Source organism: Pristiophorus japonicus, chromosome 14 (assembly GCF_044704955.1).
Source record: "Pristiophorus japonicus isolate sPriJap1 chromosome 14, sPriJap1.hap1, whole genome shotgun sequence".
NCBI classification, from domain to species: Eukaryota; Metazoa; Chordata; class Chondrichthyes; family Pristiophoridae; genus Pristiophorus; species Pristiophorus japonicus.
Genome location: NC_091990.1, coordinates 85,880,791 through 85,897,639, shown reverse-complemented (window position 1 = coordinate 85,897,639; position 16,849 = coordinate 85,880,791). Strand labels below are relative to the sequence as shown.

General features: G+C 50.0%; 1 protein-coding gene across 2 annotated transcripts in view; it reads right to left on the bottom strand.

The window, feature by feature from the left end:
* The window catches only part of pdhx (pyruvate dehydrogenase complex component X), a 513,740-nt gene that overhangs the window by 188,736 nt on the left and 308,155 nt on the right, over positions 1-16,849 (bottom strand). For both annotated transcript variants that reach the window (XM_070899330.1, XM_070899329.1), the window contains exon 10: positions 16,723-16,787. In XM_070899330.1, coding sequence (XP_070755431.1) covers positions 16,723-16,787 — 65 coding nt within the window. The remainder of the gene's footprint in view (positions 1-16,722; positions 16,788-16,849) is intronic.

The window sequence follows — 16,849 nt, the reverse complement described above, 5'->3', positions numbered from 1 at the left end:
CGGTGCGTGTGGTGTGAGATTCTCTCTCTCGTTGTGTGTGGTGTGTGATTCTCTCTCTCTCTCTCTCTCTCGGTGAGTGTGGTGTGTGATTCTCTCTCTCTCTCTCTGCCGGTGTGTGTGATGTATGATGTGTGATTCTCTCTCTCTCTCTCGGTGTGTGTGGGGTGTGATTCTCTCTCTCTCTCGTTGTGTGTGGTGTGTGTGGTGTGTGATTCTCTCTCTCTCGGTGTGTGTGTGTTGTGTGATTCTCTCTCTCTCGGTGTGTGTGGTATGTGATTCTCTCTCTCTCGGTTGTGTATGGTGTGTGTGATTCTCTCTCTCTCGGTGTGTGTGTTGTGTGATTCTCTCTCTCTCTCGGTGTGTGTGGTATGTGATTCTCTCTCTCTCAGTGTGTATGGTGTGTGTGATTCTCTCTCTCTCGGTGTGTGTGGTGTGTGTGATTCTCTATCTCTCTCTCTCTCGGTGTGTGTGGTGTGTGATTCACACTTTGTCTTTCGGCGTGTTGTGGTGTGTGATTCTCTCGCTTTCTCTCTCGGTGTCTGTGGTGTGTGTGATTCGCTCTCTCTCTCGGTGTGTGTTGTGTGTGATTCTCTCTCTCTTTCTTGGTATGTGTGGTGTGTGATTCTCTCTCTCTCTCTCGGTGTGTGTGGTGTGTGATTCTCTCTCGCTCTCTCGGTGTGTGTGGGGTGTGATTCTCTCTCTCTCGGTTTGTGTGGTGTGTGATTCGCTCTCTCTCTCTCTCTCTCGGTGTGTGTGGGGTGTGATTCTCTCTCTCTCTCGGTGTGTGTGGTGTGTGATTCTCTCTCTCTCTCGGTGTGTGATTCTCTCTCTCGGTGTGTGTGGTGTGTGATTCTCTCTCTCGGTGTGTGTGGTGTGTGATTCTCTCTCTCGGTGTGTGTGGTGTGTGATTCTCTCTCTCTCTCTCGGTGTGTGTGGTGTGTGTGATTCTCTCTCTCTCGGGGTGTGTGGTGTGTGATTCTCTCTCGGTGTGTGTGGTGTGTGATTCTCTCTCTCTCGGTGTGTGTGTTGTGTGATTCTCTATCTCTCTCTCTCTCTCGGTGTGTGTATTGTGTGATTCTCTCTCTCTCTCTCTCTCGGTGTGTGTGGTGTGTGTGATTCTCTCTCTCTCGGTGTGTGTGGTGTGTGATTCTCTCTCTCTCTCGGTATGTGTGATGTGTGATTCTCTCTCTCTCTCGGTGTGTGTGGTGTGTGATTCTCTCTCTCTCTCGGTGTGTGTGGTGTATGATTCTCTCTCTCTCGGTGTGTGTGGTGTGTGTGATTCTCTCTCTCTCGGGGTGTGTGGTGTGTGATTCTCTCTCGGTGTGTGTGGTGTGTGATTCTCTCTCTCTCGGTGTGTGTGTTGTGTGATTCTCTATCTCTCTCTCTCTCTCGGTGTGTGTATTGTGTGATTCTCTATCTCTCTCTCTCTCGGTGTGTGTGGTGTGTGTGATTCTCTCTCTCTCGGTGTGTGTGGTGTGTGATTCTCTCTCTCTCGGTGTGTGTGGTGTGTGATTCTCTCTCTCTCGGTGTGTGTGGTGTGTGTGATTCTCTCTCTCTCGGTGTGTGTGGGGTGTGATTCTCTCTCTCTCGGTTTGTGTGGTGTGTGATTCTTTCTCTCTCTCTCGGTGTGTGTGGTGTGTGATTCTCTCTCTCTCGGTGTGTGTGTTGTGTGATTCTCCATCTCTCTCTCTCTCTCGGTGTGTGTATTGTGTGATTCTCTATCTCTCTCTCTCTTTCGGTGTGTGTGGTGTGTGATTCTCTCTCTCTCTCGGTGTGTGTGGTGTGTGATTCACTCTCTCGGTGTGTGTGGTGTGCGATTCTCTCTCTCTCGGTGTGTGTGATGTGTGATTCTCTCTCTCTCGCTCTCTCGGTGTGTGTGGTGTATGATTCTCTCTCTCGGTGTGTGTGGTGTGTGATTCTCTCTCTCTCTCGGTGTGTGTGGTGTGCGTGATTGTCTCTCTCTCGGTGTGCGTGGAGTGTGTGACTCGCTCTCTCGGTGTGTGTGGTGTGTGTGATTCTCTCTCTCTCGGTGTGCGTGGAGTGTGTTTGATTCTCTCTCGGTGTGTGTGGTGTGTGATTCTCTCTCTCTCGGTGTGTGTGGTGTGTGATTCTCTCTCTCTTTCTCTCGGTGTGCGTGGTGTGTGTGATTCTCTCTGTGTGTATGTGGTGTGTGTGATTCTCTCTCTCTCTCTCTCGGTGTGTGTGGTGTGTGTGATTCTCTCTCTCTCTCTCGGTATGTGTGGTGTGTGATTCTCTCTCTCTCGGTGTGTGTGGTGTGTGTGATTCTCTCTCTCGGTGTGTGTGGTGTGTGTGATTCTCTCTCTCTCGGTGTGTGTGGTGTGTGAGATTCTCTCTCTCTCGGTATGTGTGTTGTGTGATTCTCTCTCTTTCTCTCTCTCGGTGTGTGTGGTGTGTGTGATTCTCTCTCTCTCGGTGTGCGTGGAGTGTGTGTGATTCTCTCTCGGTGTGTGTGGTGTGTGATTCTCTCTCTCTCGGTGTGTGTGGTGTGTGATTCTCTCTCTCTTTCTCTCGGTGTGCGTGGTGTGTGTGATTCTCTCTCGGTGTGTGTGTGGTGTGTGTGATTCTCTCTCTCTCTCTCTCGGTGTGTGTGGTGTGTGTGATTCTCTCTCTCTCGGTGTGTGTAGTGTGTGAGATTCTCTCTCTCTCTCTCTCTCTCTCTCGGTATGTGTGGTGTGTGTGACTCTCTCTCTCGGTGTGTGTGGTGTGTGTGACTCTCTCTCTCTCGGTGTGTGTGATTCTCCCTCTCTCGGTGTGTGTGTTGTGTGATTCTCTCTCTTTCTCTCTCTCGGTGTGTGTGGTGTGCGATTCTCTCTCTCTCTCTGGGTGTGTGTGATGTGTGATTCTCTCTCTCTCGGTGTGTGTGGTGTGTGAGATTCTCTCTCTCTCTCGGTGGGTGTGGTGTGTGAGATTCTCTCTCTCTCTCGGTGTGTGTGGTGTATGAGATTCTCTCTCTCTCGGTGTGTGTGGTGTGTGATTCTCTCTTTGTCTCGGTGTGTGTGGTGTGTGATTCTCTCTCTCGGTGTGAGGGGTGTGTGATTCTCTCTCACTCTCTCGGTGTGTGTGGTGTGTGATTCTCTCTCTCTCTCGGTGTGTGTGGTGTATGAGATTCTCTCTCTCTCGGTGTGTGTGGTGTATGAGATTCTCTCTCTCTCGGTGTGTGTGGTGTGTGATTCTCTCTTTGTCTCGGTGTGTGTGGTGTGTGATTCTCTCTCTCGGTGTGAGGGTTGTGTGATTCTCTCTCTTTCTCTCTCTCGGTGTGTGTGGTGTGCGATTCTCTCTCTCTCTCTGGGTGTGTGTGATGTGTGATTCTCTCTCTCTCGGTGTGTGTGGTGTATGAGATTCTCTCTCTCTCGGTGTGTGTGGTGTGTGATTCTCTCTTTGTCTCGGTGTGTGTGGTGTGTGATTCTCTCTCTCGGTGTGAGGGGTGTGTGATTCTCTCTCACTCTCTCGGTGTGTGTGGTGTGTGATTCTCTCTCTCTCTCGGTGTGTGTGGTGTGTGATTCTCTCTCTCTCGGTGTGTGTGGTGTGTGATTCTCTCGGTGTGTGTGTTGTGTGATTATCTCTCTCTCTCTCTCGGTGTGTGTGGTTTATGATTCTCTCTCTCTCGGTGTGTGTGGTGTGTGATTATCTCTCTCGGTGTGTGTGATGTGTGATTCTCTCTCTCTCTCGGTGTGTGTGGTGTGCGATTCTCTCTCTCTCTCGGTGTGTGTGGGGTGTGATGCTCTCTCTCTCGGTTTGTGTGGTGTGTGTGATTCTCTCTCTCTCTCTCTCGGTGTGTGTGGTGTGTGAGATTCTCTCTCTCTCTCGGTGGGTGTGGTGTGTGAGATTCTCTCTCTCTCTCGGTGTGTGTGGTGTGTGAGATTCTCTCTCTCTCGGTGTGTGTGGTGTGTGATTCTCTCTTTGTCTCGGTGTGTGTGGTGTGTGATTCTCTCTCTCGGTGTGTGGGGTGTGTGATTCTCTCTCACTCTCTCGGTGTGTGTGGTGTGTGATTCTCTCTCTCTCTCGGTGTGTGTGGTGTGTGATTCTCTCTTTGTCTCGGTGTGTGTGGTGTGTGATTCTCTCTCTCGGTGTGTGGGGTGTGTAATTCTCTCTCACTCTCTCGGTGTGTGTGGTGTGTGATTCTCTCTCTCTCTCGGTGTGTGTGGTGTGTGATTCTCTCTCTCTCTCGGTGTGTGTGGTGTGTGATTCTCTCTCTCTCGGTGTGTGTGTGGTGTGTGTGATTCTCTTTCTCTCGGTGTGTGTGGTGTGTGATTCTCTCTCTCGCTCTCGGTGTGTGTGGTGTGTGATTCTCTCTCTCTCTCTCTCGGTGTGTGTGTTGTGTAATTCTCTCTCTCTCGGTGTGTGTGATGTGGGATTCCCTCTCTTTCTTTCTCGGTGTGTGTGGTGCGTGTTTCTCTCTCAGTGTGTGGTGTGTGATTCTCTCTCGGTGTGTGTGGTGTATGATTCTCTCTCTCTCTCTCTCTCGGTGTGTGTGGTGTGCGTGATTGTCTCTCTCTCGGTGTGCGTGGAGTGTGTAACTCGCTCTCTCGGTGCGTGTGGTGTGAGATTCTCTCTCTCGTTGTGTGTGGTGTGTGATTCTCTCTCTCTCGGTGTGTGTGGTGTGTGATTCTCTCTCTCTCTCTCTCTGCCGGTGTGTGTGATGTGTGATTCTCTCTCTCTCTCTCGGTGTGTGTGGTGTGTGATTCTCTCTCTCTCGGTGTGTGTGGTGTGTGATTCTCTCTCTCTCTCGGTGTGTATGGTGTGTGTGATTCTCTCTCTCTCGGTGTGTGTGGTGTGTGTGATTCTCTATCTCTCTCTCTCTCGGTGTGTGTGGTGTGTGATTCACTCTTTGTCTTTCGGCGTGTTGTGGTGTGTGATTCTCTCGCTTTCTCTCTCGGTGTGTGTGGTGTGTGTGATTCGCTCTCTCTCTCGGTGTGTGTTGTGTGTGATTCTCTCTCTCTCTCTCGGTGTGTGTGGTCTGTGATTCTCCCTCTCTCTCTCTCGGTGTGTGTGGGGTGTGATTCTCTCTCTCTCGGTGTGTGTGTTGTGTAATTCTCTCTCTCTCGGTGTGTGTTGTGTGTGATTCTCTCTCTCGGTGTGTGTGGTGTATGATTCTCTCTCTCTCTCTCGGTGTGTGTGGTGTGTGATTCTCTCTCTCTCGGTGTGTGTGATGTGGGATTCTCTCTCTCTCTCTCTCGGTGTGTGTGGTGTGTGATTCACTCTCTCTCTCTCTCGGTGTGTGTGGTGTATGATTCTCTCTCTCTCGGTGTGTGTGGTGTGTGATTCTCTCTCTCTCTCTCTCTCACTCGGTGTGTGTGGTGTGCGTGATTGTCTCTCTCTCGGTGTGCGTGGAGTGTGTAACTCGCTCGCTCGGTGCGTGTGGTGTGAGATTCTCTCTCTCGTTGTGTGTGGTGTGTGATTCTCTCTCTCGGTGTGTGTGGTGTGTGATTCTCTCTCTCTCTCTCTGCCGGTGTGTGTGATGTGTGATGTGTGATTCTCTCTCTCTCTCTCGGTGTGTGTGGTGTGTGATTCTCTCTCTCTCTCGGTGTGTGTGGTGTGTGTGGTGTGTGTGGTGTGTGATTCTCTCTCTCTCGGTGTGTGTGTTGTGTGATTCTCTCTCTCTCGGTGTGTGTGGTATGTGATTCTCTCTCTCTCGGTTGTGTATGGTGTGTGTGATTCTCTCTCTCTCGGTGTGTGTGTTGTGTGATTCTCTCTCTCTCTCGGTGTGTGTGGTATGTGATTCTCTCTCTCTCGGTGTGTATGGTGTGTGTGATTCTCTCTCTCTCGGTGTGTGTGGTGTGTGTGATTCTCTATCTCTCTCTCTCTCTCGGTGTGTGTGTTGTGTGATTCACTCTTTGTCTTTCGGCGTGTTGTGGTGTGTGATTCTCTCGCTTTCTCTCTCGGTGTGTGTGGTGTGTGTGATTCGCTCTCTCTCTCGGTGTGTGTTGTGTGATTCTCTCTCTCTCTCTCGGTGTGTGTGGTGTGTGATTCTCTCTCTCTCTCTCGGTGTGTGTGGGGTGTGATTCTCTCTCTCTCGGTTTGTGTGGTGTGTGATTCTCTCTCTCTCTCTCGGTGTGTGTGGGGTGTGATTCTCTCTCTCTCGGTTTGTGTGGTGTGTGATTCTCTCTCTCTCGGTGTGTGTGGGGTGTGATTCTCTCTCTCTCGGTGGGTGTGGTGTGTGATTCTCTCTCTCGGTTTGTGTGGTGTGTGATTCTCTCTCTCTCGGTGTGTGTGGTGTGTGATTCTCTCTCTCTCTCGGTGTGTGTGGGGTGTGATTCTCTATCTCTCGGTGTGTGTGGTGTGTGATTCGCTCTCTCTCTCGGTGTGTGTTGTGTGTGATTCTCTCTCTCTCTCTCGGTATGTGTGGTGTGTGATTCTCTATCTCTCTCTCGGTGTGTGTGGCGTGTGATTCTCTCTCTCTCGGTTTGTGTGGTGTGTGATTCTCTCTCTCTCTCTCGGTGTGTGTGGTGTGTGTTTCTCTCTCTCTCTCTCTCGGTGTGTGTGGTGTGTGATTCTCTCTCTCTCTCTCGGTGTGTGTGGTGTGTGATTCTCTCTCTCTCGGTGTGTGTGGTGTGTGATTCTCTCTCTCTCGGTGTGTGTATTGTGTGATTCTCTATCTCTCTCTCTCTTTCGGTGTGTGTGGTGTGTGATTCTCTCTCTCTCTCGGTGTGTGTGGTGTGTGATTCACTCTCTCGGTGTGTGTGGTGTGCGATTTTCTCTCTCTCGGTGTGTGTGATGTGTGATTCTCTCTCTCTCGCTCTCTCGGTGTGTGTGGTGTATGATTCTCTCTCTCGGTGTGTGTGGTGTGTGATTCTCTCTCTCTCTCGGTGTGTGTGGTGTGCGTGATTGTCTCTCTCTCGGTGTGCGTGGAGTGTGTGATTCTCTCTCTCGGTGTGTGTGGTGTGTGATTCTCTCTCTCTCTCGGTGTGTGTGGTGTGTGATTCTCTCTCTCTCGGTTTGTGTGGTGTGTGTGATTCTCTCTCTCTCTCTCTCGGTGTGTGTGGTGTGTGAGATTCTCTCTCTCTCTCGGTGGGTGTGGTGTGTGAGATTCTCTCTCTCTCGGTGTGTGTGATGTGTGAGATTCTCTCTCTCTCGGTGTGTGTGGTGTGTGATTCTCTCTTTGTCTCGGTGTGTGTGGTGTGTGATTCTCTCTCTCGGTGTGTGTGGTGTGTGATTCTCTCTCTCTCGGTGTGTGTGGTTTATGATTCTCTCTCTCTCGGTGTGTGTGGTGTGTGATTCTCTCTCTCGGTGTGTGTGGTGTGTGATTCTCTCTCTCTCGGTGTGTGTGGTGTGTGATTCTCTCTCTCTCGGTGTGTGTGTGGTGTGTGTGATTCTCTTTCTCTCGGTGTGTGTGGTGTGTGATTCTCTCTCTCTCTCTCGGTGTGTGTGGTGTGTGATTCTCTCTCTCTCTCTCGGTGTGTGTGTTGTGTAATTCTCTCTCTCTCGGTGTGTGTGATGTGGGATTCCCTCTCTCTCTTTCTCGGTGTGTGTGGTGCGTGTTTCTCTCTCTGTGTGTGGTGTGTGATTCTCTCTCGGTGTGTGTGGTGTATGATTCTCTCTCTCTCTCGGTGTGTGTGGTGTGTGATTCTCTCTCTCTCGGTGTGTGTGGTGTGTGATTCTCTCTCTCTCTCGGTGTGTGTGGGGTGTGATTCTCTATCTCTCGGTTTGTGTGGTGTGTGATTCTCTCTCTCTCTCGGTGTGTGTGGTTTGTGATTCTCTCTCTCTCGGTGTGTGTGGTGTGTGATTCTCTCTCTCTCGGTGTGTGTGGTGTGTGATTCTCTCTCTTTCTCTCGGTGTGTGTGGTGTGTGATTCTCTCTCTCTCTCTCGGTGTGTGTGTTGTGGGATTCCCTCTCTCTCTTTCTCGGTGTGTGTGGTGCGTGTTTCTCTCTCTGTGTGTGGTGTGTGATTCTCTCTCGGTGTGTGTGGTGTATGATTCTCTCTCTCTCTCGGTGTGTGTGGTGTGTGATTCTCTCTCTCTCGGTGTGTGTGGTGTGTGATTCTCTCTCTCTCTCGGTGTGTGTGGTGTGTGATTCTCTCTCTCTCTCGGTGTGTGTGGGGTGTGATTCTCTATCTCTCGGTTTGTGTGGTGTGTGATTCTCTCTCTCTCGGTGTGTGTGGTGTGTGATTCTCTCTCTCGGTGTGTGTGGTGTGTGATTCTCTCTCTCTCGGTGTGTGTGGTGTGTGATTCTCTCTCTCTCGGTGTGTGTGTGGTGTGTGTGATTCTCTTTCTCTCGGTGTGTGTGGTGTGTGATTCTCTCTCTCTCTCTCGGTGTGTGTGGTGTGTGATTCTCTCTCTCTCTCTCGGTGTGTGTGTTGTGTAATTCTCTCTCTCTCGGTGTGTGTGATGTGGGATTCCCTCTCTCTCTTTCTCGGTGTGTGTGGTGCGTGTTTCTCTCTCTGTGTGTGGTGTGTGATTCTCTCTCGGTGTGTGTGGTGTATGATTCTCTCTCTCTCTCGGTGTGTGTGGTGTGTGATTCTCTCTCTCTCGGTGTGTGTGGTGTGTGATTCTCTCTCTCTCTCGGTGTGTGTGGGGTGTGATTCTCTATCTCTCGGTTTGTGTGGTGTGTGATTCTCTCTCTCTCTCGGTGTGTGTGGTTTGTGATTCTCTCTCTCTCGGTGTGTGTGGTGTGTGATTCTCTCTCTCTCGGTGTGTGTGGTGTGTGATTCTCTCTCTTTCTCTCGGTGTGTGTGGTGTGTGATTCTCTCTCTCTCTCTCGGTGTGTGTGTTGTGGGATTCCCTCTCTCTCTTTCTCGGTGTGTGTGGTGCGTGTTTCTCTCTCTGTGTGTGGTGTGTGATTCTCTCTCGGTGTGTGTGGTGTATGATTCTCTCTCTCTCTCGGTGTGTGTGGTGTGTGATTCTCTCTCTCTCGGTGTGTGTGGTGTGTGATTCTCTCTCTCTCTCGGTGTGTGTGGTGTGTGATTCTCTCTCTCTCTCGGTGTGTGTGGGGTGTGATTCTCTATCTCTCGGTTTGTGTGGTGTGTGATTCTCTCTCTCTCGGTGTGTGTGGTTTGTGATTCTCTCTCTCTCGGTGTGTGTGTTGTGTGATTCTCTATCTCTCTCTCTCTCTCGGTGTGTGTATTGTGTGATTCTCTATCTCTCTCTCTCTCGGTGTGTGTGGTGTGTGATTCTCTCTCTCGGTGTGTGTGGTGTGTGATTCTCTCTCTCTCGGTGTGTGTGATGTGTGATGTGTGATTCTCGCTCTCTCGGTGTGTGTGGTGTATGATTCTCTCTCTCTCTCGGTGTGTGTGGTGTGCGTGATTGTCTCTCTCTCGGTGTGCGTGGAGTGTGTGACTCGCTCTCTCGGTGTGTGTGGTGTGTGATTCGCTCTCTCTTTCTCTCGGTGTGTGTGTGATTCTCTCTCTCTCGGTGTGTGTGGTGTGTGTGATTCTCTCTCTCGGTGTGTGTGATTCTCTCGGTGTTTGTGGTGTGATTGATTCTCTCTCTCGGTGTGTGTGGTGTGAGATTCTCTGTCTCTCTCTCTCTCTCTCGGTGTGTGTGGTGTGTGATTCTCTCTTTCTCTCTCTCTCTCGGTGTGTGTGATGTGTGATTCTCTCTCTCTCTCTCTTTCTCTCTCTCTCGGTGTGTGTGGTGTGTGATTCTCTCTCTCTCTCTCTCGGTGTGTGTGATTCTCTCTCTCTCTCTCTCGGTGTGTGTGGTGTGTGATTCTCTCTCTCTTGGTGTGTGTGGTGTGTGTGATTCTCTCTCTCGGTGTGTGTGGTGTGTGATTCTCTCTCTCTCGGTGTGTGTGATGTGTGATGTGTGATTCTCGCTCTCTCGGTGTGTGTGGTGTATGATTCTCTCTCTCTCTCGGTGTGTGTGGTGTGCGTGATTGTCTCTCTCTCGGTGTGCGTGGAGTGTGTGACTCGCTCTCTCGGTGTGTGTGGTGTGTGATTCGCTCTCTCTTTCTCTCGGTGTGTGTGTGATTCTCTCTCTCTCGGTGTGTGTGGTGTGTGTGATTCTCTCTCTCGGTGTGTGTGATTCTCTCGGTGTTTGTGGTGTGATTGATTCTCTCTCTCGGTGTGTGTGGTGTGAGATTCTCTGTCTCTCTCTCTCTCTCTCGGTGTGTGTGGTGTGTGATTCTCTCTTTCTCTCTCTCTCTCGGTGTGTGTGATGTGTGATTCTCTCTCTCTCTCTCTTTCTCTCTCTCTCGGTGTGTGTGGTGTGTGATTCTCTCTCTCTCTCTCTCGGTGTGTGTGATTCTCTCTCTCTCTCTCTCGGTGTGTGTGGTGTGTGATTCTCTCTCTCTTGGTGTGTGTGGTGTGTGTGATTCTCTCTCTCGGTGTGTGTGGTGTGTGTGATTCTCTCTCGGTGTGTGTGGTGTGTGTGATTCTCTCTCTCTCTCGGTGTGTGTGTTGTGTGATTCTCTCTCTCTCTCTGTGTGTGTGTGGTGTGTGATTCTCTCTCTCGGTGTGTGTGGTGTGTGATTCTCTCTCTCTCGGTGGGTGTGGGGTGTGATGCTCTCTCTCTCGGTTTGTGTGGTGTGTGTGATTCTCTCTCTCTCTCTCTCGGTGGGTGTGGTGTGTGATTCTCTCTTTGTCTCGGTGTGTGGGGTGTGTGATTCTATCTCACTCTCTCGGTGTGTGTGGTGTGTGATTCTCTCTTTCGGTGTGTGTGGTGTGTGATTTTCTCTCTCGGTGTGTGTGTTGTGTGATTCTCTCTCTCGCTGTGTGTGGTGTGTGATTCTCTCTCTCTGTCGGTGTGTGTGGTGTGTGATTCTCTCTCTCTCGGTGTGTGTGTGGTATGTGAGATTCTCTTTCTCTCTGTGTGTGTGGTGTGTGATTCTCTCTCTCTCTCTCTCGGTGTGTGTGGTGTGTGATTCTCTCTCTCTCTCTCGGTGTGTGTGGTCTGTGATTCTCTCTCTTGGTTGTGTGGTGTGTGATTCTCTCTCTCTCGGTGTGTGTGTTGTGTAATTCTCTCTCTCTCGGTGTGTGTGGTGTGTGATTCCCTCTCTCTCTCTCGGTGTGTGTGGTGCTTGTTTCTCTCTCTCGGTGTGTGTGATGTGTGATTCTCTCTCTCTCTCTCTCTCTCTCGGTGTGCGTGGAGTGTGTAACTCGCTCTCTCGGTGCGTGTGGTGAGAGATTCTCTCTCTCGGTGTGTGTGATGTGTGATGTGTGATTCTCTCTCTCTCTCTCTCTCGGTGTGTGTGGTGTGTGATTCTCTCTCTCTCTCGGTGTGTGTGGTGTGTGTGGTGTGTGATTCTCTCTCTCTCTCTCGGTGTGTGTGTTGTGTGATTCTCTCTCTCTCGGTGTGTGTGGTATGTGATTCTCTCTCTCTCGGTGTGTATGGTGTGTGTGATTCTCTCTCTCTCGGTGTGTGTGTTGTGTGATTCTCTATCTCTCTCTTTCTCTCGGTGTGTGTGGTATGTGATTCGCTCTCTCGGTGTGTGTGGTGTGTGATTCACTCTTTGTCTTTCGGCGTGTTGTGGTGTGTGATTCTCTCGCTTTCTCTCTCGGTGTGTGTGGTGTGTGTGATTCGCTCTCTCTCTCGGTGTGTGTTGTGTGTGATTCTCTCTCAGTGTGTGTGGTGTGTGATTCTCTCTCTCTCTCTCGGTGTGTGTGGGGTGTGATTCTCTCTCTCTCGGTTTGTGTGGTGTGTGATTCTCTCTCTCTCTCTCGGTGTGTGTGATGTGTGATTCTCGCTCTCTCGGTGTGTGTGGTGTATGATTCTCTCTCTCTCTCGGTGTGTGTGGTGTGCGTGATTGTCTCTCTCTCGGTGTGCGTGGAGTGTGTGACTCGCTCTCTCGGTGTGTGTGGTGTGTGATTCTCTCGGTGTTTGTGGTGTGATTGATTCTCTCTCTCGGTGTGTGTGGTGTGAGATTCTCTGTCTCTCTCTCTCTCTCTCGGTGTGTGTGGTGTGTGATTCTCTCTCTCTCTCTCTCTCGGTGTGTGTGATGTGTGATTCTCTTTCTCTCTCTCTCTCTCTCTCTCTCTCTCGGTGTGTGATTCTCTCTCTCTCTCTCTCTCTCTCTCTCTCTCTCGGTGTGTGTGATGTGTGATTCTCTCTCTCTCTCTCTCGGTGTGTGTGGTGTGTGATTCTCTCTCTCTTGGTGTGTGTGGTGTGTGTGATTCTCTCTCTCGGTGTGTGTGGTGTGTGTGATTCTCTCTCGGTGTGTGTGGTGTGTGTGATTCTCTCTCTCTCGGTGTGTGTGTTGTGTGATTCTCTCTCTCTCTCTGGGTGTGTGTGGTGTGTGATTCTCTCTCTCGGTGTGTGTGGTGTGTGATTCTCTCTCTCTCGGTGGGTGTGGGGTGTGATGCTCTCTCTCTCGGTTTGTGTGGTGTGTGTGATTCTCTCTCTCTCTCTCTCGGTGTGTGTGGTGTGTGAGATTCTCTCTCTCTCGGTGGGTGTGGTGTGTGATTCTCTCTTTGTCTCGGTGTGTGGGGTGTGTGATTCTATCTCACTCTCTCGGTGTGTGTGGTGTGTGATTCTCTCTTTCGGTGTGTGTGGTGTGTGATTTTCTCTCTCGGTGTGTGTGTTGTGTGATTCTCTCTCTCTCTCTCGGTGTGTGTGTTGTGTGATTCTCTATCTCTCTCGGTGTGTGTGGTGTGTGATTCTCTCTCTCTCTCGGTGTGTGTGGTGTGTGATTCTCTCTCGGTGTGTGTGGTGTATGATTCTCTCTCTCTCGGTGTGTGTGGTGTGTGATTCTCTCTCTCGCTGTGTGTGGTGTGTGATTCTCTCTCTCTGTCGGTGTGTGTGGTGTGTGATTCTCTCTCTCTCGGTGTGTGTGTGGTATGTGAGATTCTCTTTCTCTCGGTGTGTGTGGTGTGTGATTCTCTCTCTCTCACTCTCGGTGTGTGTGGTGTGTGATATTCTCTCTCTCTCTCTCTAGGTGGGTGTGGTGTGTGAGATTCTCTCTCTCTCTCTCTCTCTCGGTGTGTGTGGTGTGTGATTCTCTCTCTCTCTCTCGGTGTGTGTGGTCTGTGATTCTCTCTCTTGGTTGTGTGGTGTGTGATTCTCTCTCTCTCGGTGTGTGTGTTGTGTAATTCTCTCTCTCTCGGTGTGTGTGGTGTGTGATTCCCTCTCTCTCTCTCGGTGTGTGTGGTGCTTGTTTCTCTCTCTCGGTGTGTGTGATGTGTGATTCTCTCTCTCTCTCTCTCTCTCTCGGTGTGCGTGGAGTGTGTAACTCGCTCTCTCGGTGCGTGTGGTGAGAGATTCTCTCTCTCGTTGTGTGTGGTGTGTGATTCTCTCTCTCTCTCTCTCTCGGTGTGTGTGGTGTGTGATTCTCTCTCTCTCTCGGTGTGTGTGGTGTGTGTGGTGTGTGATTCTCTCTCTCTCTCTCGGTGTGTGTGTTGTGTGATTCTCTCTCTCTCTCGGTGTGTGTGGTATGTGATTCTCTCTCTCTCGGTGTGTATGGTGTGTGTGATTCTCTCTCTCTCGGTGTGTGTGTTGTGTGATTCTCTATCTCTCTCTTTCTCTCGGTGTGTGTGGTATGTGATTCGCTCTCTCGGTGTGTGTGGTGTGTGATTCACTCTTTGTCTTTCGGCGTGTTGTGGTGTGTGATTCTCTCGCTTTCTCTCTCGGTGTGTGTGGTGTGTGTGATTCGCTCTCTCTCTCGGTGTGTGTTGTGTGTGATTCTCTCTCAGTGTGTGTGGTGTGTGATTCTCTCTCTCTCTCTCGGTGTGTGTGGGGTGTGATTCTCTCTCTCTCGGTTTGTGTGGTGTGTGATTCTCTCTCTCTCTCTCGGTGTGTGTGGTGTGTAATTCTCTCTCTCTCGGTGTGTGTGGTGTGTGATTCTCTCACTCTCTCTCTCGGTGTGTGTGGTGTGTGATTCTCTCTCTCTCTCTCGGTGTGTGTGGGGTGTGATTCTCTCTCTCTCTCTCGGTGTGTGTGGGGTGTGATTCTCTCTCTCTCGGTTTGTATGGTGTGTGATTCTCTCTCTCTCTCTCTCGGTGTGTGTGGGGTGTGATTCTCTCTCTCTCTCGGTGTGTGTGGGGTGTGATTCTCTCTCTCTCGGTGGGTGTGGGGTGTGATTCTCTCTCTCTCGGTGGGTGTGGGGTGTGATTCTCTCTCTCTCGGTTTGTGTGGTGTGTGATTCTCTCTCTCTCTCTCGGTGTGTGTGGGGTGTGATTCTCTCTCTCTCGCTGTGTGGTGTGTGTGATTCTCTCGCTGTGTGTGGTGTGTGATTCTCTCTTTCTCTCGGTGTGTGTGGTGTGTGATTCTCTCTTTCTCTCGGTGTGTGTGGTGTATAATTCTCTCTCTCTCTCTCTGTGTGGTGTGTGATTCTCTCTCTCTCTCGGTGTGTGTGGTGTGTGATTCTCTCTCTCTCTCGGTGTGTGTGGTGTGTGAGATTCTCTCTCTCTCTCTCGGTGTGTGGAGTGTGTGTGATTCTCTCTCGGTGTGTGTGGTGTGTGATTCTCTCTTTCTCTCGGTGTGTGTGGTGTGTGATTCTCTCTTTCTCTCGGTGTGTGTGGTGTGTGAGATTCTCTCTCTCTCTCTCGGTGTGTGGAGTGTGTGTGATTCTCTCTCGGTGTGTGTGGTGTGTGATTCTCTCTCTCTCTCTCGGTGTGTGTAGTGTGTGTGATTCTCTCTCGGTGTGTGTGGTGTGTGAGATTCTCTCTCTCTCTCTCGGCGTGTGTGTGATTCTCTCTCGGTTTGTGTGGAGTGTGATTCTCTCTCTCTCTCGCTGTGTGGTGTACGTGGTTCTCTCCCTCTCTCGGTGTGTGTGGTGTGTGTGGTTCTCTCTCTCTCGGTGTGTGTGGTGTGTGAGATTCTCTCTCTCGGTGTGTGTGGTGTGAGAGATTCTCTCTCTCTCTCTCGGTGTGTGAGATTCTCTGTCGGTGTGTGTGGTTCTCTCTGTCGGTGTGTGTGGTTCTCTCTCTCTCGGTGTTTGTGGTGCGCGTGATTCTCTCTCTCTCTCAGTGTGTGTGGTTCTCTCTCTCTCTGTCTGTGTGGTGTGAGAGATTCTCTCTGTCGGTGTGTGTGGTGCGTGTGGTGTGCGTGGTGTGTGAGATTCTCTCTCTCTCGGTGTGTGTGGTGTGTGTGTGATTCTCTCTCTCTCTCTCTCTCTCTCTCGGTGTATGGTGTGTGATTCTCTCTCTCTTTCTCTCGGTGTGTGTAGTGGGTGTGGTTCTCTCTCTCTCTCTCGGTGTGTGTGGTTCTCTCTCTCTCGGTGTGTGGTGTGTGATTCTCTCTCTCTTTCTATCGGTGTGTATAGTGTGTGTGGTTCTCTCTCTCTCTCTTGGTGTGTGGTGTGTGAGATTCTCTCTCTGTCGGTGTGTGTGGTTCTCTCTCTGTCGGTGTGTGTGGTGTGTGAGATATTCTCTCTCTGTCGGTGTGTGTGGTGCACGTGGTGTGTGAGATTCTCTCTCCCTTGTCGGTGTATGTGGTGTGTTTGATTCTCTCTCTCTCTGTCTGTTTCTGTCGGTAGGTGTGGGTGTGTCTCTATTTCACTTTAAAATCAAATGCATCTCTTGATGCTAAGATGACAGTTTAACATAAAGGAGTTATCCACCAACAGTGGCTCTGAGGGCAGCACTTGAATACAAACAGGTAAAATCATCAGAGGAAGAGATGACATTTCACAAAAACATGAACCTGCAACAGGATGCTCTCTCTGGCTCACAAGGTCACCCACTGATTGTAAAGGAACACTTTCTGAAATCTGCTCTCACAATGCTGAATCTGTGCTCAATTCCCCTGCTGCCCGGATATAGCTGAAAACTCTATTTTAGTTATGCTTTCTCTATCCCATTAAGTATCTATAAAAGGTCCCCTCTGATATGTCTCTTTTGAAGGCTAGTTGATCAGGATCCCCTTCATAGCTCTTCCCTCAGAGCCCAGGGAGCAGCTGTGTTGTTCTCTGCATTGTCTCTGTGGCCTGGATGGCTCCCTTAGGCGTATCATGTGAACCATTCTGAATTTGGCCAGTCAGCTCAAAAGCTCAGTTTTAACCCAAGTGGTAGTTGGACAAAGACAACTGCTGGCGAGGTGCCAACTGTACATCATTCAGAAATGGGGTGCAGCATTGGAAGTTCCAGTGTGACAATGCTGTGTATGATGTCACTTCCCTTCCTATCTGATCAAAGTGGGTATTTGTACTCAGATTTGTGTCTGTTTATTTAGTACAGGTATTACATGGTTCTGAGCATAGGGATGTCCCTCACGTAAACCGTGCAATGATTTTGCACAGAGCTTTATGTGAAGTCTGCAAATGGAGATATAATTCACAGTTGATGCACCTGTACTGCTCCAGCTGCTTGGGAGAGGAGTCAATGCAGATAGGTATCCTACCGAAAGACCCTGTTGCCTGGGTTTATAGCCGAGTGTCTGCTTCATTAAGAAATCATTACAGGCTAAAAACACATTTTATATTGTTTGTGCACCTTACACTTTCTTTGATTTGGATGTCAATGTTATTTTCAAGGAGCAGCGCCTGCTTTATTTCTGTGACAGCACAAAAGCAGCTGGCTTCAGGACCGTGCAGGACACCTTTACTGGGGTATGACCAAGCACAAATCACCCGGACAACTCGCAGTGTATGCAAAGTATGCTGGACAGGGTGCCGCATTTTGTTAATGAGGCAAACTTTATACAGGCCATGGAATCGCTTACCACTTACAGTGTGGCCATAGCAGATAAAGGACTGAGAACAAAAGTGTTAGAGGAGAATCCAGGAAAAACAAACATGCCCTAACTCAACAAAACTGCAGGCTCCCACTGCTCTAAAATTCTGCAACCCAAGGTGGAACGAGAGAGATAAAACTGCAGATTGGCTGGTTTTTACCTGAAGGATCCCCCCTGATATTCCTCGGGCAGCAGCTTTCCTGCTTTTGCTTTCTTTGCAAGTGCCTGGAATGGAATTATAAACACAGCTGTTAATTCATTTCACAGTACTTCTGTAGTACAGTATG